This window comes from Conger conger, chromosome 15, assembly GCF_963514075.1.
Source record: "Conger conger chromosome 15, fConCon1.1, whole genome shotgun sequence".
Lineage (NCBI taxonomy): Eukaryota > Metazoa > Chordata > Actinopteri > Anguilliformes > Congridae > Conger > Conger conger.
Genome location: NC_083774.1, coordinates 27,310,900 through 27,337,828, shown reverse-complemented (window position 1 = coordinate 27,337,828; position 26,929 = coordinate 27,310,900). Strand labels below are relative to the sequence as shown.

The window sequence follows — 26,929 nt, the reverse complement described above, 5'->3', positions numbered from 1 at the left end:
TCAAGATTGCGACTACAGTTTTTCTTAATCCCAGAAACCGCATTCGCTGAGCCGTTGTGGTAGTTTACCTGAGCATTCACGATTCACGGTTCGATTTCATTCATTTGACTCCACTCGGGAGGCAGTTGTTCATCCTGTTTAAGTTTTTAAGACAAAGTCTAGGCTACATCGCGTCACTTGAAAAGAACAGCATCGTTTTACTTAGAGCTACTCAGACCCTTTATTTGCTTATCTTTTATGTCTGATTTGTTCGGTTTCTGTGCAACTACCATCAGAGTAAAATGATTGAGAGACCTGATTCTGCAGTCCCCAGCATAGCAGTAAGTATCTTCAAACCTACGTCTGTGGAACATATGTATCCTTACAACGAAACGTATCTCTGTACAGTAAACCATGTCTGTTGGGTACGTCAGCGTAAATAGAAGTTGTCTATGCTTGTCGCTAGTGCGGAGAATGCGTGTCCTGGGTTGACTGCGATAACGTGATCTAGTCTACAATTTGAGAAAGCACGGGGGATGGGTCCGTCACTGCGGGACAGTCTTGTTCCGCTACTCTTCGCTCGGGCACATTCATTGTGCTGGATGAGGACAGTAGCCTATTCTCTGTGATGCTCACATAGGGCCTGTTCCGGAGTGATGCATTAGACACATATGCTAATTTTGCGTCAACATACACAAAGGCGTGCAACTTGCTGCCCTTGAACCGGATTGTCGGCTGCTGGCTTTGATTGTCGGTCACGTGATCTACATATGGAACGTAATCGGTTATTGTGAATATGCGCGATTGCAGTATATCTATATTTATTTGTTGTACGCTGGCTCTGGTATCTAAAACGCGACCATTTCAGTGACAATATTGACTGTGCATTGTGCGTTGTGGGCTGGCACCGACAAAATGTTGCACGCAAGAACGGTCAGACTGTAAACGAGAAGTAACAGCTGAATGCAGGCTACGCATACAAATTCACGGGGCGGCACTATCCCAAGACCATATGGCCCCCTTTGTATGAGCGACTAAAACAACGTATTGCAATTGTCAGGATTAATGTCATTCTAAGCACCAGCTTGTTGTATTAGAGCTAACGTTAATATTAGCCTCTCGAAAGTGACACGAATATAGCTATAAGTGTCGGTGACATATTTCAGATGACGTAATCTTCTCAATCTCAGCTATAAAGGCAATCAACCCCTGACTATACTACACATGAAGTCATAGAGAATCGTTACAAGATCAAGAGTACCCCCCCCCCCAAAGTATCCCCCCCCCCCCCCCCCAAAAAAAGAAAAAAGTCCATCACATCACTGTGGAATTGCAAAAATCTACAGCTGCATACCGTGAAAATTTGAGAACTATTCGGCCTACTAATTTTGTTTTTGCTGGATTTCAGATGTTTGATCTTAGAGGTTTCAGAGTGGGAACTAAAATATTGCACACGTGTCTGAATTTTCCCCACAGGCAATGTCGCCACATACCGCAGCTGTCTGTCTTCCGTTGCCGACCGACCCGCTTCCTTAATTCTTTTCTGCTATCCCAAATCGCCCCACTGAATTTATTATCTTCCGACCTGACAACTAATTTTTACACAGTTATACACTTTAATTTAATGTATATTACTGCACAGAGACGTGCAATGACACAGTGATTGTGATTGTGTTTAAGAGCCTGGTGATAGATTTGTAATTATGGTGATAGTGAGATAGTGATAGATTAAATATTATAGAAGTATAGAATAATGGGGTGACAGTGGTAGATTAGGTGTTTTTTTGTGTGCTGTCACTGTACAAGAGGGATAATATTACAGAATATTACACACACACAAGCACGTGGACATACTGACTCATCCGTGATTTCTTCAGCTTTAGGTGAAAAGTCATGCAATCATATGGACACATCAGCAGAGATCTCATTTGGCCTGGAATGAAACATGTGTGTGTGTGGGTTTCCATGCGTGTAGTCCTGTGTCTTCATGTGTGTGTGTTTCCATGTTCATTGCGCGTGTGTGTGTGTGTGTATTGCGGTGAGTGCATGTGTAGTGTGCGCGTGCATGTGTGTGTGTGTGTGTGTGTGTGTGTGTGTGTGTGTGTGTGTGTGTATTGCGGTGAGTGCATGTGTAGTGTGCGCGTGCATGTGTGTGTGTGTGTGTGTGTGTGTGTGTGTGTATTGCGGGGAGTGCATGTGTAGTGTGCGCGTGCGTGTGTGTGTGCGTGTGTGTGTGTGTGTGTGTGTGTGTATTGCGGTGAGTGCATGTGTAGTGTGCGCGTGCATGTGTGTGTGTGTGTATTGCGGTGAGTGCATGTGTGTGTGCGCGTGCATGTGCATGTGTGTGTGTGTGTGTGTGTGTATTGCGGTGAGTGCATGTGTGTGTGTGTGTGTGTGTGTATTGCGGTGAGTGCATGTGTGTGTGTGTGTGTGTGTGTATTGCGGTGAGTGCATGTGTGTGTGTGTGTGTGTGTGTGTGTATTGCGGTGAGTGCATGTGTGTGTGTGTGTGTGTGTATTGCGGTGAGTGCATGTGTGTGTGTGTGTGTGTGTGTATTGCGGTGAGTGCATGTTTGTGTGCTTGTGTGCGAAACCAAATCCGATGACGCGCAGCAGCAGGTATGGAGTGAGGTGGGGGGCGTATCTGTTGGGCAGTGATGGTGACGCAGCGGTCTCTGATTCTAGGCCCGATAACGCCTCCGCTGCCGTGCCAACGGGTCCGGCTCGTGGTCCGATCTGCCGCTCTGAACACCAGGCCGCTTATATCCTCTACGGGCTCGACTTAGAGGCAAAAGCTCGGGGCGCCCCTATCAGGCCAGAGGGGGAACTGCAGTTTCTGTGCACGGGGCAGCCTGTAGCGTAGTGGTTAAGGTAAATGACAGGGACATGCAAGGTCGGTGGTTCTAATCCCGGTATAGCCACAATAAAATCCGCACAGTTGGTCCCTTGAGCAAAGCCCGTAGCCCTGCATTGCCCCAGGGGAGGATGGTCTCCTGCTTAGTCTAATCAACTGTACGTCGCTCTGGATAAGAGCGTCTGCCAAATGCCAATAATGTAATGTAATGTAATGTCTGCATCTGTACGGACTGGGAAATAATTGTGTTTTTCATTATTGAGTGACGGACATACCTTGTTATAACACGCTTGCGCAATATGGCTTAAGCAGTATGTATGAAGATACTGAAAGCTGTAACAAGATGAGGGACACAGGAGGACCTGTGTTCTGCCAATCAAACACCTAGCTATACTAATTCGTAATGTTCATTCCCATTCATTACCTCCCCAACGAAGTTAATCATCTAAATTGGCATCATTTAATACAAACGTCCCTACATCTTGTTGTTACCTTTCCTGACCGTAGTCCGCTTCAGACTTAAAAACTCCAGTGATGGAGTGATGCCTAGCCAAATTCTGAGGTAACTCCACTAATAAAATGTCCATTCATTCCGGTGCCTTAAGTGAGTGAAGAGACAAGCAGCGTTGATTCCGTGGAACAGACGGAATTTATTTTCCGGCTTGTTTGTTTCCATAGTGTTCCCGATTCAGCTAATAGAATCATTAGGCTACATTCAAAATAATATGTAGCGGCAATCGGTTCTTTCTGCCAAGGCGATCTCAAAGCTACTAGACAGTGCCCTACCTCAATCGAAACCAGAATGCAATGCTTTTAAAGTCACGAAACATTCTGCAGTGAAACAAGCGGCCTACTGAGATGGAAATGCCTCAGTGAAGGAAGTAAATATAGCCCAAGGGGGGTTATATTTAACATCACTTCTGGTTTCTTGGGAAAGCTGTTTTATCACCGATATAATAATTTTCATTATTCATAAAAAAGTGACAGAGGGTCCAGTTCCACTTCTGCATTGACAGGCATGGGTTAACCCATATAGCTTCTGCCAGCCATACTTCCTCTTCATCAGGGTCCGGCTAAACCAGGCTCGCATGGTCTTGTTTTCCACCACTCAGTTTGGTTTGAATGGGGACTTACAGTAAAACTATCAGGCATTTTGCAAAGCATACAAGTCTTCTCAATCTCGTGTAGAAGCAGTGGCTGCGTTCTATTGCACGGATGAGTTTGCTCACGTGGCACCCTGCCGTGTGACAAGCACACGTGATGTTGACCAATAAGATTTGCCAAGCACAGAATGTCAACACAAACCAGCAGCACCTCAGTGAAGGTGGGAAGGACCACCCATCCCCCCTAAAACTTACCCTGTACTTCAGCACTGCATTTAGGTAGAGCATTGCGCTAACAATGAAAAGCTTGAGGGATGGGAACTACATATACTGAAAAAATATATGTTCATAAGCCTGTGTGTAATTTTTATCCAAAGCATATCTAATAAGAAGGGAAAGTATGACCATCAGGTCAGGACAGTGAACTCACACCTGTGTCTGGAGCTATCCATAATGGCACAAGCTTTTTGCTCAGGGGACATACCGTATGTTAGGTCTGCAAAGGGGAGGGGTCTTACAGACGATGTTTAACCGCAGTAGGATGTGAGATGTAGTGGGCACGGACAGATGGAGAAAGGGAGAGGATATATTTAGGGAGAGAACAGATGGAGAAAGAGAGAGAGGTAGGCAAAGGGAGAGTGCACGCAGAGAGAGGAGAGGGAGAAGGTGCAGATTGGAGAAGGTATCGGTGTAAGCTGGGTGGAACCACAGTGTCTTCATGATGACCTGATGATGGACATGACATTATATGTAAACCGAGAAGCGTTGAATTCCTTACACTCATGGCTGCGTAAATGAGGAGTGCATGTGTGTGTGGTGCATGTGCGTGAGCGTGTCTGTGTTTGAATCGGTATGTGTGTGTGTGTGCATGTGCACAGTGGTCAGAGGAGAATGGCGAGACTAGTCAAAGCTGACAGGAAGGTGACAGTAATGCGAATAACCACACATTACAACAGTGGTATGCAGAAGAGCATCTAAGTGCGACACACAACGCATCGGTGCTCGGTGAGTGTATGTGACTGTGTGTGTGTATTTGTGCTTGTGTGTGTGTCATGGTGGCAGGCAGGGTGTCATGGCAGCTGGCAGCAGAAACACTTGAGTGCAACTATCGCCTTTTTTAACATCCACGTGCACAGCATACACCCGTTGTAACTACCGGCGTTAATGTAGTGGATGCACATTATTACGATGCCGTGGAACTTGTCTGGACTCTGTGTCTGCGTCTGTGTGTGTGTCAGAGCTCCACAGTGTGAGGGGAGGTGTTTCTGGCTCTTCCTGTCCCATGGTGGAGGTCAGTGTGCAGCTGTGAGCTGGGTCTCGTGGGTGGGTTTGTTGTGTCAGCGTGCTCTGAGGGGGAGTGGAGGGGTTTCAGGGCGAATAAGCAGTGCTGATATAAATCACTGATATGAGTTAAGTTGTGTTTGTGATGATGTGATTGGCTTCTTCTTCCAGCAGAGGAATCTGGAGGGGTATGTCGGGTTCGCCAACCTCCCCAGCCAAGTTTACAGGAAGTCTGTGAAGAGAGGTTTCGAATTCACACTGATGGTCGTTGGTGAGTCCCCCTCTCCCTCTGTGTGTGTGTGTGTGTGTGTGTGTGTGTCTGTCTGTCTGTGTTTCTGTGTCATTAGTAGGGTTGGGTTTCCGAAACTCAGTACCACTATGACACTGGTTCCCCATACGACTGGTACCTCCTGGACTGAATGGCAGCATACTTTTCGGTGCCTGACTTCTGTGCCACAAACCTTCACTAGCTAACGTTACACTCACTATGTGGACTCAGTGATAGCAGGTACCCTTAGCAAGCTAGCTAATGTTAAACTCTGTCAAAATGCCAAAAGTATTTTGTGTATGTGTGTGTATGTGCATGTGCTTCTGCATTATCAATTATAAGTGTAACATATATTCTAAACAGTTACATAAAACAATTAAATTGTTACATTTTGTTGCCTTTTCAATTAAAATACATTTTCAGTTGTTATTTGCTTTTAAAGAAGGTATTGGTTCATACTCCGTTAAGGCACCGGTACTGTTTTAAATGTATTGTTTTTAACATTGGTATTGGCAAAATCTGAACCATGTCACCTCTAGTCATGGGAGTTGTAGTGTAGGTCAGGCGTGTGGGTTAATGGGAGTTGTAGTTTAGATAAGGTGTGTGGGACAATTGGAGTTGTAGATTAGATAAAGTGTGTGGGTTAATGGGAGTTGTAGTGTAGATAAGGTGTGTGGGATAATGGGAGTTGTAGTGTAGATAAGGGGTGTGGGATAATGGGAGTTGTAGTATAGATAAGGGGTGTGGTACTGGCCTGCTGACCCAGTGTGGTAGAGGCTCCTCCAGGTTAATCCCATGGAATTGACGTGCTGTCAGAGCAGGCGTCTGGGGATCATCCTAGATTTGCACACACACACTGCTGCCTTTGTTTTAGAAAAGTATACCAATTCAACATATCAGTCCTTGTGACCCTATACCACTTTATACGGCACTATACCTCTCCCCTGTGCCCAGTAACCACACCCTATATGATGTCTGTCTGCTCCAATAGCTTGCTTCTGACACGCCCACAGGCAGATTACTCACATAAACCCCTCCCACCCTATTTACTGTCACTATACATTGTTGCATTTTTCACTCGTCTTTCTGGCCCTGCCATCCCTTAGATGCTAATTATGAGATCATGTGATTATGTGCCGTATGACAGCCCAGGGCCCAGCTGGCAGTGAGTGACAGGTGGCCACGCCCCCTGGCTGTGTGAGGGATTAGCTGCTGTTCTGCTCCCAAGCGGCTGACACGCCCATAAAATGCACCCTGAATCCTGGCATGAAACACACGGGCTTACACCCTGACCAGCTGGACTGTTGTGTTCACTGTGTGTGTGTGAGTGTGAGTATGTGTGTGTGTGTGTGTGTGTGTGTGTGTGTGTGTGTGTGCATGAATGTACATGTGTGTGAGTGTGAGTGTGTGTGGGTGTGTGTGTGTATGTGCATGTGTGTGAGTGTGTGTGGGTGTGGGTGTGTGTATGTGCATGTGTGTGAGTGTGTGTATGTGCATGTGCATGTGTGTGAGTGTGTGTGTGTGTGTGTGTGTGGGGTGTGTATGTGTGTGTACATTCTGATGATGTTGAATTTGGTTGTGCCAAATCCATCCAACTTAAAATTAAGTCTCTCTCCCTTTCTCTCTCTCCTCTGACATTCTGCTACGCTGCATTCATAGTTTGTCTTTTTTCAGAAACGCTTTCTTTCAGCAGAATTTGGCATTGACCCTTGACTAGACTGAACAGAAATTGTGTGTACATGCCGTACGAGACACAACTTTATTACTGAGTGCAATAAAAGCACCCCCCTGTCCCCCTCTTGTCCGAGACAGAGGCAGATGGAGATGTGAGGGCAGACGGGGGGTGAGTCCAGCTGCTGCCCTGAGGGTAATTTCAGGGCAATTAGAGTGTTGACAGGAAGAGTTTGGGGGAGCGGACTGGAATTCCAGGATTGCCTTGGGGAAAATATACTCCCTGTCTGTCCGTCCATTAAAAGTCCATTGGCTAGTGTCATATTCAGTGAATAACTGTAGATTTTATTTTCTACTTTGGCAATACTGAGCTTTTGTTCATCATGCAAAACTAAGCACTTGAATAGAAAGTCTACAGTGTCTAGTTTTTTATACACATCACCTATACGGAGCATTTGTTCGTCAGCTGCGCACTTGAATTGAATTGAAATACTTTAGACTGAGTGGCACTCAGCTGTCTGTGGAGAGTGTGTGACCCAGCCCAATGGGAGCCAATATTTAATTAACCCAAAAAGAGACTAATTCAGGACAGCTGTCCTGAGGCAATGGAGCAGAGAGAGATAGAGCGAATGTGTGTGTGTGTGTTTGTGTCTGTGTCTGTGTGCAGGTGTGTGTGTGTGTGTGTGTGTGTGTGTGTGTGTGTGTGTGCGTGCGTGTGTGTATTTGAAGAGCAAGCCCATAGGTTTATGGTATTTACCCTCGTGTCTTCCTGTTGATTTGCCTTTACAGCTTTATAACTCTGTCGTTGTTGTTTGTCTGTTTGTTTGTTGTTGTCTGGTGGGGTGGGTCGCGGGGGGGTCGGTTTGGGTGAGGTAGGGTGAGGTGTAGTGAGATCTCTGAGGGAGTACAGGGCAGTGCTGCTTGTTCAGTTTGATCAGGATTTGTGTTCTTTGGATGTTTCTTCAGAGATTTGACTCTCTCTCGCCGTCCCAGCATGCTCCGGGGTGGCCGTTGCTTGTGCTTCCTCTCTCGGGCTGCGTTCGCGTCAGTCTAGAGAGGGGGAGGGGTTTGCGGAGGGGTTTGCAGCGGTCTCCGCGGGAACAGAAAGCGCTCCTCGGAGCGGAGCGGAGCGTAGCGTAGCAGGGCTAGCCCCGGTGTCTGGGGGCCGCGGGCCTCGTTGGTTACGGCTGCTTGGAGACCAGAGCGCGGCCCTATTGGCTGCTCTGGATCTGATTAAAATGCCTTGAGCCCCAGCCAGAATGGGCCTCGTCTGGAGAAAATCTGTCCATTCACACACTCCTCCAGCCCACTGCTTTACACACTCACTCCATTCACACTCCTCTGACCCACTGCATTACACACTCACTCCATACACACTCTCCTCTAGCCCACTGCATTACACACTCACTCCATACACACTCTCCTCTAGCCCACTGCATTACACACTCACTCCATTCACACACTCCTCTGACCCACTGCATTACACACTCACTCCGTTCACACACTCCTCCAGCCCACTGCTTTACACACTCACTCCGTTCACACACTCCTCTGACCCACTGAGTAACACACTCACTCCATTCACACACTCCTCTGACCCACTGAGTAACACGCTCTTTTTCATTCATTGTGCTGCTGCATCTGTTGCAGTAGTTCTGTAGTGTTTTATTCAGGGTTTGTAGCACCCCCTGTGGGGCCTGTTATGGAAGTGTAACTACTACACAGCTGGTGCTGTTCAGCCCCCTCCAGACACATCCACACACGTGCGCGCATACAAACACACACACACACACACACACACAAGCACACAGATAAAAGGCACCCACATTCAATTTTGCACAGGCATGCACATACACTCACTGTTCACCTTAATAGGTAAACCTCTACACCAGCTTATGAATTCAAATATTTAATCAGCCAATCATGTGGCAGCAAAACACACACACACACACACAGATAAAGAACATGCAGACACACACAGATAAAGAGCATGCAGACACACACACAGATAAAGAACACACAGACAGACAGACACACACACACACACACACACACACACACACACAGATAAAGAACACACAGACACACTGATAAAGAACACACACACAGATAAATAACACACACTCACAGGCACAGACAAACACACACACACGCACAGACAGACAGACACACACACATAGAAAATTAACACACAAACACATACACACAGATAAAGAACACACACACACACACACAGATAAATAACACACACACACACGCACAGACAGACAGACACACACACATAGAAAATGAACACACACACACACACAGATAAAGAGCATGCAGACACACACACACACACACACACACACACACACAGCTCTTTTCAGTCTCTGGTATAGAACACGCTGGAGCGGATATTGTGCTTTAGGACTGCAGCTCAGGAAATAAGCCTGCCTCTTTGTTTCATTAGGAAAGGTCAGAATCACATCAGCCACAGGGCAGAGCAAATAAAACACACTCTCCATCGCTCCCTCCCTCTTCCTGTCTCTCTCCCTCTCCCTCTCCCTTTCCCTTTCTCTCTCTCTCTCCATCCTCCCAACCCCTCCCCCCTTCATTTCTGCCGTAGTTTCCGTGACTGAACTCTACCCAGACCATAAAACAACCCACACACCAAGCACACACACAGATATAAAACACACACCAGCACACATACACACAGATAAAGAACACACGTACAAGGATACACACACACACATGTGCTGTCCAGCTCTGTCTGCCACATGCTGTTGTAATTAATTATTGAGCACTTTCACAGACTGAGAACAGTATGAGTGTGTGCACGTGTGTGTGTATCTGAGTTTGTGCCTGTGTGTGCTTGGGTGGCCTGTAGCGTAGTGGTTAAGGTAAATGACTGGGACACGTAAGGTTGGTGGTTCTAATCCCGGTGTAGCCACAATAAGATCCGCACAGCCGTTGGGCCCTTGAGCAAGGCCCTTAACCCTGCATTGCTCCAGGGGAGGATTGTCTCCTGCTTAGTCTAATCAACTGTATGTCGCTCTGGATAAGAGCGTCTGCCAAATGCCAGTAGTGTGTGTGTGTGTGTGTGTGTGTGTGTGTGTGTGTGTGTGTGTGTGTGTGTGTGTGTGTGTGTGTGTGTGTGTGTGTGTGTGTGTGTGTGTGTGAGAGTTGTGTATGTGCCTGTGTGCGTGTATATGTGTGTGTTGTTGATATCCATGTTTCTCCATCTCTGCAGGTGAGTCTGGTTTGGGGAAATCCACTCTCATCAACTCTCTCTTCCTGACTGAACTGTACTCCAAGGATTACCCCGGGCCCTCTCAGCGCATCAAGAAGACGGTGCAGGTACCCCCCCCTTCTCCCCTCTCACCCTTCACCCCTCACCCGTACACCAGCCCAGCACCCTTCGCAAACCCCCGCGCACACGCACACACAACTCAGACCGAACCAAACGCACACAGAGCGCAGTTAACCCCCGACGGCGCTAATGGCTAATGGCTAATAGCGCTAATGGCTATTCCACACAAACACGGACGCCAGACGACAACGAGTGCAGTGTGCAGGGAGCCCGAGCACAGACAGAGGCTCAGAATGCACAGGCGGACCCCGAGACCCAGGCAGCATGGCCGTATATGGGCTCTGTAAACAGGAGGGGGGATGGGCGCAGGGCGCTATCAGTGAGATCGGGGGCACGGTTCAGACGGGAGAGGGGGGAGAGGGGGGAGAGGGGGGGGGGGGGGTTCAGGGTCAGGAATGTTCCCACGAAAGTATGGCTGCCACCATGACATCATCTCCCCGTCTGATGGAAAAGGCTCTGGCTGATGACTGTTAATGCAGCTGCAGGGTATGCACACATCACAGCACACATACACACCCACACATGTCTGTGTACTGTATGTGTGTTCGTTTGGATACGGAGAAGAAAAGGAGCTTCTTTTAACCATGTATATCATCCCCAGGGGGGTGTGTGTGTGTGTGTGTGTGTCTGTGTGTGTGTGTCTGTCTGTGTGTCTGTGTGTGAAACATTTCTCTGGGTGTGGAGCTGGCCGGGCCTGTGAAGCCACAGGGTAGATTTAGCAGCAGGCTGAGTGAGGAGGTGGCTTTTGTGGGGCTGACCAGCCTGGCCAACTGGACCTGGGGAGACTATTTATATACATGAACAGCACAGGGTCTCATTTTAGGTGTGAGCTGTGTGTTTGTACATTTGTGTGATGATATGTGTGTGTTCGTGTATAACCGTTTGTATGTCTGAGTAGAACCTGTGGGTGAGTGCATGGATTTGTGTGTGTGTGTGTGTGTGTGTGTGTGTGTGTGTGTGTGCGTGCGTGCATGTGAAGATGTTGAGTTTCTGCTGTTTGCATGCTAGTTCTGTGTGTATGTCCGTGTGTATGTCTGCATGTGTGTGTGTTTTTGCGCATGTGTATGTGTGTATGTGTGTGTATGTGTCTCTGTGTTTATTTGTGTATGTGTGTGCGTGTATGTATCTATGCATGTGTGTGTGTGTGTGTTTGTGGCTGTCATGCTTACTGAAAGAGGTCATCCAGAAATAGCTGTGTGGGAACGAGCAACTTTAACTGAACGCAGCTGAAACAGCAGCAGGAAGTGATGCGTGTTGATCTCATCTGAGCTTCCAAAAGAGCAAGTTGCGCAACACCACATCACCACTGGGCTCATTCAGTCGCTTATTTCATCCCTCCCTGTCTCCTTGTTCCCTGCCTGACCTGCAAATCAGGGTTCTGCCATCCTCCTGGAAATTCCCATCCGTTAAATGTTCCTTCAAGGAGCCAGGAGCTAGGAGACTCCCGAAAATTTCTTGAACAAGGAAACATGAGCATGTCCTTTGCAGAAGTATTTTTTTGGAGTGCATGATTTATAAATAATCGACCAGTGGATCCACCTCTCCTCGTCTGCCATGCCAAATCTGTCACCAACCTTGCCTCAAACGTACATATGAAGGAGCAAGGTCACTCTGTTTGTTTAATTGTGGGGCGGCCTGTAGCGTAGTGGTTAAGGTAAATGACTGGGACACGCACGGTCGGGGGTTCGAATCCCGGTGTAGCCACAATAAGATCCGCACAGCCGTTGGGCCCTTGAGCAAGGCCCTTAATCCTGCATTGCTCCAGGGGAGGATTGTCTCCTGCTTAGTCTAATCAACTGTATGTCGCTCTGGATAAGAGCGTCTGCCAAATGCCAACGTTTTCCCCTGTTTTCACCTGCTTTTCTGGCTTCCTATCCATGCCTCTGCCAACGGGTGTAGCTAGGTGCAAGGGAATGAGGCAAGGAGGTGAAAAATAAGCTATTGGAAAGAGCCCAGACTGTCATTCGTGTGTGCACCTGCCCATCACTCAGTAACCCCTCCCCCCTGTTCATTTGCAGGTGGAACAGTCCAAAGTGCTGGTGAAGGAGGGGGGAGTTCAGCTCACTCTCACCATTGTGGACACGCCGGGGTTTGGGGACGCAGTGGACAACAGCAACTGGTCAGTTAATGTGTCTGTAAATACGTGTGGAACAGGACTGTCTGTGGCCCCTGGGTGCCATATCCAGGACAAGAACTGCTGATTGATTCCTGGCTGTCGCATTTACGTCTGTGGCTGAAGATAAGAGACTCATCGCTCATTGTGTGTGTCTGTTTTTGTGTGCATTTTCATTTTTGTTTCATTTTTCTGCATTCTGAATGTTTCAACAGTAGCTCCATATATAGCTGCCAAGTAGTACCTTAAAGAGCCTGCAGAGTTCTGGAAAAATGTCTTGTGGCAGATGTAATATATAAATTAATGTTGAAAGAAGACAAAATGCTCTCTTTATCTCTCCCTCTCTCTTTCCTTCTCTGTCTCTTTCTCTCTCTCTCTCTCTCTCTCTCTCTCTCTCCCTCTATCTCTCTGTCCCTGTCTCTCTCTAGCTGGCAGCCTGTAATTAACTTCATTGACAGTAAGTGTGAGGACTTCCTGAATGCAGAGTCCAGGGTCAACCGCAGGCTGATGCCAGACAACAGGGTGCACTGCTGCCTGTACTTCATCGCCCCCTCTGGTCACGGGTGGGTACTGATAGACTTTACCATGAAGCAGTCCCTCTGTGTGAATTAGTGTCTGTACCAAGAGTTATATAAGTTGAGGGCTGGATACAGTAGTGTGTGCACACACGTGTGTTTGTGTGGTTCCCACTGCCTGCAGACTGACTCTCATGGTTATATAATTGGGATCTGAGAGGATTTTGCTCTTTGGGGAATGTCATCAGATCTCAGCCATTAGCTCTCATTAACTGATTTAGCCAAACATAGCAGAGACCTCACTTTTGACCCAGCCAATCACACACAGGAAGACTGCCGCGGGCCATATTGGCCCACAATCCTTTGAAGGCTTTCATGGTATGTTCATTCAATTACCGCTCAATACTGTGAGCAAAAAAAAAAAAAAGAACCGTGTCATTGTTTTGAGTCAAAAGAAATTTGTATGTATAATGTATGAGTGCATTTAAAGGTAAATGTGTAAAATATTTATCATTTCCTGTGATAAACTTGTTCATTGTTTTGACCCAGCCTGGTCTTGGAGGGCCACGTTCTCTACTGGTTTTCATTGTTACTCTGCACTAAATTAATTAGAGCAATTGATTACACAGTTAATGCCGTGTTCACATCATATGGGAGTCATGAAAGTTCCAACTGGGAAATCCACTGAAGTCAAACTCAATCCGAATATGGGAATATCCATCAATTAGATTTTATTCAGAATTATTTATATGGGTGGCAATTGTTGCGATTTTGTGTGTTTTTGTTTTGTTTGAGGATTTTTCATTTTTTTATTTTAAAGACTTTTTTTCTTTGAAACATTTTACCTTCGTTAAAGGATAGATTTCTCAAATTTTGAGTGTAAGCTGATGAACAACAGTGAACAGTTTTCATTGCCGCTTTCCCTCATTATCAAGGGTGGCAATAATTCTGGAAGGCATTGTATGTGCATGTAGCCTAGATGTTCACATGAGCACATACATGTGCATGTGCACTCATGCACACACGCATATCCACTCAGGCCACACGCATGTGCCTGAAGAGATTAAATGCTATGCATGTACATGTGCGCACCGCACACACACACACACACACTCACATGTTAGAGTTTGGGGAATTGTGGGTAATATGGCACTCTTGAGACATTTCTTCATGAAGAACAATTATGAAATTTCAGGATTTGACAGTGAGATTTGTGATGTTGTACCCGCCACGCTAAAGCTTGTAACAAGAAAATAATTGGCTCAAAACACTGGATATGGAGTAAAGGTTTCCAAAGTTTCATGATGATTGGATGACTGTGCACTGAGAAAAAATGTATATCACCCAACACCAGGTTTTGAGAAAATCGACTCCGAAGATAGAAATAATAAATAATTATATACAGACATACAAATGGCGTAATTATTCAAAAGATGGTATTATCCTGAAAGGTGAATAGTTGAGGGATGATTTGCAGCAGTGAAAAATCAGTTTTTTTCAGTCGAACAGAACTGTAACCCTTTCAGTCCCAAGAGTGCCAGCTTAACTACCGTAAAATAGTTACCGTAAAATCCCAAGTCCCATACTTATACCTGTTCAGCCAATCAAAATGACTGCTATACTATTGTTTTGTTCCCCTATTAAAACCTTACTACATTTTCTCAACGTTCTCAACCAAATCCAACATTTGGGTGGAGCCACTTCGTACTGGGCGTGGGACTGAAGGGGTTAATGTAAATGTGCTTCCAGGCTGAAGCCGCTGGACATCGAGTTCATGAAGCGTCTTCACGACAAGGTCAACGTCATCCCCCTCATCGCCAAGGCCGACACCCTCACCCCCGAGGAGTGCCACCTCTTCAAAAAACAGGTGTGGATGTGTGTGTGTGTGTGTGATGTGTGTATGTGTGTGTGTGAGAGAGTGAGTGTGAGTGTATGAGTGTGTGTGTGTCTTTTCCTGCGTCTGAGTGACCAGTATATCTCCCTCCCTCTCAGATAATGAAGGAGATCCAGGAACACCAGATTAAGATCTATGAGTTCCCCGATGTGGAGGATGATGAGGACAACAAGCTGATCCGCAAGATCAAGGTAAAACACTCACTCACGCACACACACTCAGACTCACTCACACACAGTCACACACACACGCTCTCACACACACACACACACACTCACACACAAACACACGCACACACTCACTCACACACACATTCACACACACACACTCAGACTCACACACACACAGACACACACGCTCACACACTCACACACTCACCCACACACAGTCATACACACACACTCACACACACATACACACACACACACACTCACACACACATACACACACACACACACTCACACACACACATACACACACGCACAGCACTGCTACCATCATGTGACAGAGGGTGAAATGCTAGTCCGTCCCCCCCCCCCCATCACTTCCCAAACAGGAGAAAATGCCCCTGGCAGTGGTTGGCAGCAACATGGTGATTGAGGTGAACGGCCGGAAGGTCAGAGGTCGTCAGTACCCCTGGGGCGTGGCGGAAGGTAGGTGGGGTTTCAGTGTGAGTTGGAGCATGTGGGGGGGTTTGGAATATAATAGTGCTGGGTGGAGTTTTAGCATCTGTGACTGATATGTTCCAATGGCACTCTGCATGGCCCCACCCCCAACTAGAGTGTAAGGAGGATTCTGGAAAAGGGGTGCAGGGTGAATTGTGGGTATTGTAGTTCTTTAACATTTCCTGCTCCCTCTCCCGAGACTTTTTTCAATTTTCCTTTGAAGGGACTGCTTTTCATTTTTTAATTATTGCTCTAATGCTGAAACATACATTTGTCTCTTTTACAATCCTTTTCTCTTTTATCTTTCTTTGACCTCATTACCGATGGTACAGAGGGCATTTTTGGTAAAATAAATCTTGCCTTTCTTCTCCCTCCCTCAGCCTTTCCCTCTGCTTTTCACATTTATGTTGCCATGACGTTAGGTCAAAGGTCAAAGGTCTGAAGAGAAGCTGCTTCAGACACTGACATAGGTGGACATGGGAGGCCATTTTGAAGGTCCTGTCCTGGCTTGATTTACATCCTGTGTTACCTCTTCGAGCACTGCATGCTCCATCCTGCCAGGTTTCACCACACACCTGCCCAAAACACACTGTCATGCCTCTGCACACTATACACACACACTATACACACACACACTAATATTCACACTACACACACAAACACTGTGCAGTCGTTGCTCACAGCTTTTGCCTGCAGTTACACTGTGAGGCCAGGTGGGGGCGCTGTAGCTCCACACTGAGTCATCGAGCTGGCCACTTCAGGCATGCCAATTGGTGCAGCAGTGAGCACATTATTATCCAGGCTTGCACACAGAAGCAGATGACGTCCGTTCCACAGTTTCCATGACTACAGAGCAGGGCTGAGAGAGTATCGTCACTGCTATATGTAGGAGGCTGGAGGCCATGTCACCATGTCACCATGCATGCTCTTCTCCCTCACACACACGCACACACAGGCCTACAGACACATACAAACACACACGCGCACACAGGCCTACAGACACATACAAACACACACGCACACATAGACCTGCAGACACATACAAACACACACGCACACACAGACCTGCAGACACATAGAAACACACACGCACACACAGACATACAGACACATACAAACACACGCACACACAGGCCTACAGACACATACAAACACACACGCACACACAGACATACAGACACATACAAACACACACACACACAGGCCTACAGACACATACAAACACACACACACACAGGCCTGCAGACACATACAAACACACACGCACACACAGGCCTGCAGACACATACAAACACACACACACACACAGGCCTACAGACACATACAAACACACACACACACACAGGCCTACAGACACGTACAAACACACGCACACACAGGCCTACAGACACATACAAACACACACGCACACAGGCCTGCAGACACGTACAAACACACGCACACACAGGCCTACAGACACATACAAACACACACGCACACAGGCCTGCAGACACATACAAACACACACACACACAGGCCTGCAGACACATACAAACACACACGCACACAGGCCTGCAGACACATACAAGCACACGCACACACAGGCCTACAGACACATACAAACACACACACACACACACATCAGACCTTGGTCAAACACAGAACTGGTTTGGATTCAAATACTTTTCTACACTTTAGTGAGCTTGTCTGGTGTATTGGAACCTATGAAATATTCTCCAAAAAGTGCAAACCATGTATTCTGGTCCTCTTGGTTGGCTCAATTGGACCAGGCAAGATCAATCGAGCACAGAAAAGCATTTGCATCCAAAACAGTTATGTATTTGACCCAGGTCTGACACACATATACTCTCACACATTATCCAGCTAATTAGTAGCCACCATCCTGTCATGTTGCAGACTCCACCAGCCACCTGGTGACCTTTGACCCCATGGCCCTGCCCTCCCTACGCTCCCGTTCCTGATCCCCCCTGCAACCGCCGAGCCGCAGTAGAGTTAGGAGGTGAGCTGAGGAGGGTCAGGAGGAGACTCTTCTCTCCCTGGTCCTCCTCGTAGACAACGTTAGCAGGCACCCGGGCACGGACACACACCTGTCCGCAGGTAGGAGGGGGTGACGGACAGACAGACACGCCCCGAGAAAATTCGGCATGCTGCGGCCGATGACTGCGTGTTCCAGGGCATGGAAACACGATGATCTCACTTGGGTCCTTTTCCAGAATCCCATGTGACCTGTGTGTGTTAGTGTTCCGTGTGCCCCTCCCATGTCCCAGAGGACCCGTCCCTAACGCGCTCCATTGTCTCCCTCTCCCTCTTCCTCTTCCTGTTTCAGTGGAGAACGGAGAGCACTGTGACTTCACCATCTTGAGGAACATGCTGATCAGGTGACAGCCCGGCTACCAGTCACACACAGCAAAATATCCAGTGTCTGTTCAACTCCGTTCGACCATATGCACTCTAAGAATTTATATAACACAGAAAATATTACTTTCACTTTCACCCTCGACACCCAGGAACAGCCAGTCACGCTGTTACCCTCAGGACCCAGCCACAATCAACGAGTCGCTCTGTTACTGTTAGTACGTAACAACAACCAGGATGAAGTAACAGAAACTTTTTTCTCTGGTGTTCCCGTTCCTCTCCCTCTCTCTTTATCTCTTTCTTTCTCTCCCTCCCTCTTCAGAACCCACATGCAGGACCTGAAGGACATGACTAATAACGTGCACTATGAGAACTACCGCAGCAGGAAGCTGGCAGCAGTCACCTGTAATGGAGTGGACATCACCAAGGCCCGGGGCCAGCTCACTAAGTACGAGGCCCACCAATCAGACAGGCACACTTGGGCCGGGACACATCCTGGAGCAAGCATGCGTTCTCAATAAACAAAAGCAAAGCACTGTCTCTTATTCTGGACATGGCTGTGGTGAGACCTGGGTAAAAAGTTTTGGCTAAGTTGCTTTGGATAAAAGCATCAGCTAAATAACTGTTATGGATTCAAATTATTTTCTACGCTTTACTGAGCTTGTCTGGTGTATTAGACAAACCTCACCTTCTGGTCCTCTTGGTTGGCTCAATTGCACCAGGCAAGATCAATCAAGCACAGAAAAGTATTTGAATCCAAAACTGCCCAGGACATATACTGGAACAAGCATGCTTATTGATAAACAAAAGCAAAGCACGGTCTCTTTATTTTGAATGTGATTGCAGTTGATACTGACTGTGTGTTTTCACTGATGTGTATTGTATGTACAGTCAGTGAGCACTTTATTAGGTATTTTTTAGAGTTTAGACTTCTACTGCTCTAACCTACCCACTTATTATGTTATAATGCGTTGTGTGTTCAGAGATGCTCTTCTGCATACCACTGTTGTAATGTGTGGTTATTTGCATTCCTGTCACCGTACTGTCAGCTTTGACCAATCAGGCCCTTCTCCTCTGACCTCTCTCATTAACAAGGCATTTTTGCCCGCAAAACTGCTGCTCACTGGATTTTTGTAACATAATTCTTTGCAAGCTCTAGAGACTAGTGTGCGTGAAAATTCCAGGAGATCAGCAGTTTCTGAGACACTCAAACCACCCTGTCTGCCACCAACAATCATTCCACAGTCAAGGATAACGTAGATAAAAAATGTTCCCCGTTCTGATGGTTGATGTGAACATTAACTGAAGCTCCTGACCCGTATCTTCATGATTGTATGCATTGCACTGCTGCCACACAATTGGCTGATTAGATAATTGCATGAATAAGTAGGTGCAATAAAGTAAAAATGTTCCTAATGAAGTGATTGGTGAGTCACTTCACGGATATTCTGTGTTAGGTGATAAATTGTTATGCACCTTCGGCCCTCAGGAGCCCGCTGGCACAGATGGAGGAGGAGAGGCGCGAACACGTGTCAAAGATGAAGAAGATGGAGACTGAGATGGAGCAGGTGTTCGAGATGAAGGTCAAAGAGAAGAAGCAAAAGCTGAAGGATTCGGAAGCGGAGGTATTTGCGTGTGTGAATGTGTGTTTGTGTGTGTGTGTGTGAATGTGTATGTGTGTGTGTATGTATGTATGTATGTATGTGTGTGTGTGTGAATGTGTTTATGTATGTATGCGTGTGTATGTGTGTGTGTGTGTGTGAATATGAGTGTATGCATGTGTGTGTGTGTGTGTGTGTGAATGTGAGTGTATGCATGTGTGTGTGTGTGCGCGTGTGAATGTGTGTGTGCGCGTGCGTAAGTGAGAGAGCGTGCAAGGGCATGGGTTGTGACGGTTCCTCCTCTTCCTCAGCTGGAGAGGCGTCATGAGCAGATGAAGAAGACTCTGGAGGCGCAGTACAAGGAGCTGGAGGAGAAGAGGAGGCTGTTTGAGGAGGACAGATCCAACTGGGAGGCTCAGCAGCGTGTACTAGAGCAACAGAAACTAGAAGCCTCGAAGTGAGACACGTGCACACACATTCACACACATACACACGCGCACACACACACACATGCATACACTCACATTCACACACACACACATGCATACACTCACATTCACACACACACATGCATACACTCACATTCACACACACATACACACGCGCATACATACACGCACGCACGCGCACACACACACAAATACATACACACACACATACATACACACGCACGCACATACATACACACACGCACACACACACAAACATACACACACACCGCACACACGCACATACATACACACACACACACACACACACAAACATACATACACACACAAACATACATACACATACATACACACACATATGCACGCACATACATACAAATCTCGTAAACTGTGCATGGAAAAAGACTTAGTTTGAAAATACACAAGTATTACAATTTTATAAACTTTTTGGAATCCATGTTCGTATGATTATGACAGATTTACCAAATTGAGGAAAAAGTTCATTTTGATTTCAGCTTGTGTTTTAACACGGCTGCCTATCGTGCAGACATATCTACAGTAACAGTGACATGTGTATGCAAAAATAAATACAAATGTATGCATGTACACACGCACACAAACATACAAACCCAGGATAAATCCAGATAAAACCAAAAGACAATTAGATTACACTGTACTGTAACTAAACTCTCTCGCTCTCTCTCTCTCTCTTTCTTTCTCTTGGCAGGACCATGGAAAAGAACAAGAAGAAAGGGAAAATCTTTTGAGCCCTCGACCAGGTCCTCTTGCATTACACACACACAAACACACATGCTTGCACACACACACACACACACACACACACACTTCTTCACTCTTCTCTCTCTGTCTCTCACACACACACAGACACACACATGCACACACAAAGAAAATGCACACAAACACCTCTCAAACATGCACACACTCCTTTCTCCTCTCTCTCTCACACAAACACACATTCTTTATCTCATTCGCTCACTCTCATACATACACACACACACACACACACACACATAAACACATTCCCCTGTGACTCAGGGTGCAAAGAGTGAACTGAAGGTGTGAGTTTGGGTGGAGCAGGTGTTGTAATTTCCCATCAGCGTCAGTGGTGCGGAGGAGTCTTCTTCTTTGGTGTTTAGTCCGAATTTCGAAAGTTTGTCCGGCAAATTTGTGTTTCAAGAGGTCAATTTATTTATAATCGTTTTTTAAAATGGATTTACTGTACGTGAAAGTGAGTATCGCAGGAGAACGCTACATGTCTGTGCGCGTCTGCGCGTGTTTGTCTATGCAAACTGGGATCACGGTAAACGCCTGATCTGTCACTCAGAACAGCGACCAATGTTAATTCAGCTTCAGTGAATTAATGATTATGTTTTTAAGTTCAGCCTTTAACATGTTAGCAGCCTGTGATGGCTTGGCAGGAGGACAGTTGACCTGTTGAGTGCATGATGTCATTCAGAGAGGAAGATATTGAACATAAGTATAATGGTTATAATGATGTTGTGTGTAACTGTCATATGGGGACTGTCATTTGGGCAGTGGGACACAGAGTCACTCAGCAACTGAGGACAGCTAACCTCTCTGTTTGTATATATATGTTTTTGTTTCTTTTTTTAAACGTAATTAAACTACAGGTCCCTTTAAGACGGTGAGGTCCCGGTATACTGTCAGACTTATAACACACACACACACACACACACACACACACACACACAAACACACTGTTGGCGAAAACACACACACACCTCCCATCACAGGAAGTTGAGAAGGTATTGCCCAGACCCATGCTGTAGCTGTATGTAGATGTGTGATACAGCAAGTAACCATGGCAACACACAAAGTTTGACATCATTTTAGCACCGCCCTGTCTCCCTGGCTACCTGGTTGTCTCAGTAACGGACACCCAAAATCCTGAGTGTGAGTGTTCCATGGGCGACTGACGTCCTTGTGTGGATTCCGTCATCCTTCAACCGTCAACCTTTCTTGACCAGCCATCCTTTTTAATGGTGGATATGACTATGACTTGCTTATTTTTTGGTCTTTTTATTTTGTCTTACATGTACGCGGTTTTTAACTCATAGTCTCTTTCGATGTATTCAGTTATCACGTTCTCTCTGCCTAACTGTACATTATTAATATTAAACGTGGAAAGACTTGGCCAATGCTGCAGCTCCCTTGATTGGTTATTTTAGGGTTGGGGGAAAGTGGCGTCAGACAAAGGCTAAGCGCAGTGTTCCAGAACACCTAAGAGTTAGGAGGCTGTTTGTGAGATCCAGTGCCCTGTGCAAGTATTTGAAAAGTGGTATAATTAAATTAGGAAAATTAAATTACACAATTAATATGGTGACAGTCTGCACTTTATCTGCATATTCAGTGTTTCGCTTCACATCCAATGTGCTGGAATACAGACACAAAACAACAGCAATTGTACCACTGTCCAAGTACTTACGGACTGCACTCACACTGAAGCCGATATGCACACACTCAAGACACAATCACCTGCTTTATTGGTTCCTGTTGTTCAGAATTCCTTTTAACATGTATACTTTATGGAATACTTCTCTTTTTGGTCAGAACATTGTGGAGTGCAGAATTCAGAGCAGTTGGTTAGAAGCAGGCAGGGAATTTCACAAACCATACATTTCCTCTGGGATTACACAAACCCTACTCACAGTTCCACGGAGATTACACAAACCCTACTCACTGTTTCACAGAGATTACACAAACCCCACTCACAGTTCCACAGGGATTACGCAAACCCTACTCACAGTTCCACAGAGATTGCACAAGCCCTACTTACAGTTCAACAGAGATTGCACAAACCCTACTCACCACAGAGACTTACATAAAATCCCTGATGAGGACAGCCAGGGTAAATATTCCTCACAGACACAATGTTGGTGCTAGGAATATTAAATATATCATGTTCATTTACATTGTTAGATATTTTCTTCCTTGTTTATTTACTAGCCAAACATTAATCTGGGTATACAATGAGCTCCATAAGTCTTGGGACACAGGCATATTGTTTTTGCACTGTATTCCACAAAATGATCCACATGTTGATAAAGTTTCAGCTTTTAGTCAAGAGTATTTTATACATTTTGGTTTTCTCCATGTAGAAAGTACAGTACTTTTTACACCTAATCTCCCCAATTCAGTGTGCCATATTATTTGGGACAAAAGGCTTCACATGTGTTTCTGATAAGTCAGGTCTGTTCAAGCACTTCCTTAGTGCAGAATTAAGTGAGCTTTCCTTGTCTCGTCTTGATTCTAGGCCTTTGATGGTCTTTTGTGTGTGTATTGTTGTTTGTCAACATGAGGACCAGAGTTGTGCAATTGAAAATCAAGGAAGTGATTATGAGGCTAAAATAAAAAATAAAAAACTGTCAGAAGCATAGGCCAAGCAATAGGCTTACCAAAAAAAACTGTTTTGAACATTATTAAGCAGAACATTGCAGTACATGTTGTAAATGTTTCTGAAGGAAATGCTCATCACTAAGACTCATTTGATTAGTCTTGGTGTTAGTTTGTATTACCCTATAAAGAGAAATGGGAAAGAACTGCCAGCCTTTCAAAATGTCAGAAGTGGGAAATTTTATTTCAATTCTATTGATACAGCTCAAAGGGTATACATGAAGAGATGCTTGCGATACCAACAAAGTACAAAGCCACACCCTAATGAAAACATAGACATGCATATATAAAAAAATTTTTTTAAGCAAAGCAAACTCAGTTCATAAATTCTATGTTTTAGGTTCTCCACACATTTGAGCATTTACCCTGGCTTACAGTGCAAAGAAGAGAGCCTCCAGGAAGAACCCACAGCCCTGGTTTGGACAATCATATTATAACCCCACCACCACCACCCCTTCTGAGGCTAATTGGCTTGTTACAAATTAAATGATATTCATGAATAAGTCAAGACTATTGCATTATGACTTCAAGCTTATAAAGCCGACTATTGACACACAGATGAGAAGATTTTCAGTTATAACCGTAAAGACACATGTAGCGGCATCTTCTCGGAGCCTTAGTTGTCCTGAGCTGTCTTCAGTTGGAAGCTTGAGCCCATGCATAATGTTCTGTTTTTGATAGTATGAACACTGTGGAGATGAAGGGTTCAGAGCAGTCAGTTAGAAGCAGTCTGGGAATCTCACAAATACTACTCACAGTTTCAAAGATTACAGAAATCCTACTCACAGTTCCACAGAGATTTCACAAACCCTACTCAGTTCTAGAGATTACACAAACCCAACTCACAGTTTCACATAGTTTACACAAGCCTTACTCACAGTTCCACAGAGACTTACATAAATCCCTGATGAGGACAGCCAGAGTAAATTTTCCTCACAGACACAATGTTGGCGCTGGGAATATTTCCTTGAAAAAATCTGAAACAGCAGTTTTCAGGCAGAGTGGAGAGTGCAATTGCTGTGGAATGCACAAAAAGACAGGCTGGTTAGCACAGCACACAAGATGAGGAGAATACTGAATATAAAGGAATGCTCTCCCATGCAGAATGTGTCAATACAAAGTACTCTGTTCGAGTGATGCGCCAAGACCTGTCTCTTTCAGGGACTCCTATAACACACTGGGTGCTCAGGACCTGACAGACCCATATACCTATCACTCCTTTCCCAAGATTCATTTCACCTGTGTAAACGCAGGTAAGTCCCCCAAAAGTCCTGTTAACAGCAATAATGTGACTGCTCGTGTTGCTGTAATGCACAACTGTCCTTTCACAGTATAAAGATTCACAAATTACCTCGCCACCTGTCTGTCTAGGGCCTGTTCCACAAAGTAGGAGTACTGAGTTCAGCCAGATTAACTGCACTGCGTAAGACCTGGACCCAACCAAATCTGGGCCCTCATTTATCAACGTTGCAAGTTTACGATGACAGTCACTCTTACAGTATATCCATCCCATCCTTGTGGATGGTGTTTCATTAGCATATTTCACAAAGTGCTGTGCGTGAGCATGGTCAGAGGTGTGCTTAAATTTAAGCACAATCTCAAGTACAAGTACAAATTGATAAATTCCACACTTTGCTAAGAAATGATCGCACGCATGGTTTACGTACATTTCTGTTCATATGCAACATCGGTAAATGAGGGCCTTGGAATATGGACTGAAGTAAAAAGAGCTGTTCTGGGATTTCCAGTTATCCAGCAAACTCAGTTATTCTGCTTTGTGAAACTGGCCCCTGACCAGTCACATTGCTGTTAAGCAGTGGCAGACACAACATCCCTGTATTATCAATTCGAAAATTGTTGTGAAACACATTTGCATTCATGAAATCACAAATACTATCAACCTACAGTATTCAAGGATATATACTTCAAGTTACACTGGGGGATACTTATCAAAGTATAAATAACAAAAATAACAAAGCAATCATTAGTACATTGGTACATAGCCTGCAAATGCCTTCTTGCAAAGGTAAGGGAAGAGCATTTTCAGTGTTACAAGAACACGTTCGTATTTAAAGTTGTTGTGGTGCGAGGGTCAGTGTGACTTACGATGGGCATCACCGTGATTCAGTATGAGCGCATGCATCACGAGGGCCAGGGAGATGTAGATCTTCATCATCCTGAGGACTCAAGGACTTGCTGAGAGAGCGTGTATGAGTGTATTTGCATGTACCAGTGTCCTAATAGCAGTTTGATGTGCCCCCTTAAATACTGTCAATGTGTGGAAAATTTTGGCTGACGTTCCATTTTCCGTCTGCACAAGAAGGTGTTATAACCTCAGTTGAGACTGAGACACTGTGGTTGACGCTGAGACACAGAGACGCTGTTGAGAGGCTGAGACGCTGTTGAGAGGCTGTTTGCTACGCACTACATGTCTTCGTACATCCTGTTTGTGGGGTTGGATGTTGGTGTTTGCAAAGGGACGAAGGAGGTCAAGTGAAGTGAAGTTGTTTTAGTGCTTTGGATTGGAGGCTAATATTAGTTTGCGTTTAAAAAAAACAAAAACTGCTATTTTAAACGCCGTAAGTAGATTTGCTTTTAAGGTGAAAACCTTTGTTGCCATTAGGGAACAGAGAGGGAATTTTCTCCCCTTTTTTTCCTTTGTTGGCACTCGGCTGTATGCCGGTTAGATAATCAGACCCTATCAAGCTAACAAGGTTTTTGGGGGGAGGTTTTTGCCCTCTTGGAACCAAATCCCTGTTGGTAGTTAGTTTGCCTCCAGTGTAAGGGTTAGCGTATTTGCAAGTATAAATGTAGTCCGGGTATTATTTTGGGTGTATTTTTGCCCGAGCATCTCCAGAACAGGATTCTTGAGGGCTGGCTCACGGGCCGATTGCATAGCTGGAACTGCACAGCACGTCCTTTAAGGAACTAGTGTGCACACCACAGCCAGCAGGGGGGAAGACTTCAGACCAGGCAGGACGAGAGAGTTGGGTGACAGTAGGGCGCAAGTGAGGGAAAAGGCGTGCACACTACTCAGGGGCTGTATCTCCAGAGGCGGTGGTGTCCAAACGATTCCAGCCCTTGCAGGAATTGGACCTGGCCCCTGTCTCTGAGAGTGGGAGGACTGATGGGCCTCAGGGCACCCCGATGGCCACATCCTCCAGGAAAAGGGAGTTAGTTATAGTGGGGGACTCAATTATTAGTGGTGTAGACAGCATAGTCTGTGCTTGTGAAAAGGAGTCTCATACGGTGTGAGATATCCTGGAGCTCACAGACCAGCTCCTGGCCAGAGCAGGGAGGGATCCAGTTGTCATGGTCCACGTCAGGACCAATGACATAGGTTAGGGCAGGTTTGAGGTTCTGTAAGACAAATTTGTGGAGTTAGCAGACAA

The 26,929-nt window shown here is 45.8% G+C and overlaps 1 protein-coding gene and 1 long non-coding RNA gene across 3 annotated transcripts; one reads left to right on the top strand and one right to left on the bottom strand.

Moving 5' to 3' along the window:
* On the top strand, positions 1-22,284 carry LOC133111369 (septin-7-like). Of its 2 annotated transcripts, none has more exons than XM_061221657.1 (13): positions 1-320; positions 5,391-5,487; positions 10,391-10,497; positions 12,529-12,629; positions 13,052-13,186; positions 14,888-15,005; positions 15,131-15,223; positions 15,589-15,685; positions 18,024-18,075; positions 18,375-18,500; positions 19,542-19,677; positions 19,965-20,110; positions 20,830-22,284. In XM_061221657.1, the coding sequence occupies exons 1-13, from the start codon at positions 282-284 to the stop codon at positions 20,867-20,869; spliced, it is 1,287 nt and encodes a 428-aa protein (XP_061077641.1). In that variant the 5' UTR covers positions 1-281; the 3' UTR covers positions 20,870-22,284. The 2 variants fall into 2 exon arrangements, with proteins under 2 accessions (XP_061077641.1, XP_061077639.1); XM_061221655.1 differs by having other exon boundaries at positions 2-320; positions 5,388-5,487.
* Positions 22,285-23,702: 1,418 nt separating this feature from the next.
* LOC133111965 (uncharacterized) lies at positions 23,703-25,798 on the bottom strand. Its single transcript, XR_009705024.1, has 3 exons — positions 25,644-25,798; positions 24,434-24,554; positions 23,703-24,226 (listed from the first exon to the last, which is right to left on the bottom strand). It is a non-coding gene; the product is annotated as an uncharacterized LOC133111965 (long non-coding RNA).
* Positions 25,799-26,929: the final 1,131 nt, after the last annotated feature.

Excerpts from the sequence above, each read along its gene's own strand:
- LOC133111369 (XM_061221655.1), top strand. The coding sequence starts at position 282 with ATGATTGAGAGACCTGATTCTGCAGTCCCCAGCATAGCA. Across the intron at positions 15,686-18,023 it reads CCCCTGGGGCGTGGCGGAAG|TGGAGAACGGAGAGCACTGT; the intron begins GTAGGTGGGGTT and ends TTCCTGTTTCAG. Across the intron at positions 20,111-20,829 it reads CAGAAACTAGAAGCCTCGAA|GACCATGGAAAAGAACAAGA; the intron begins GTGAGACACGTG and ends TTCTCTTGGCAG.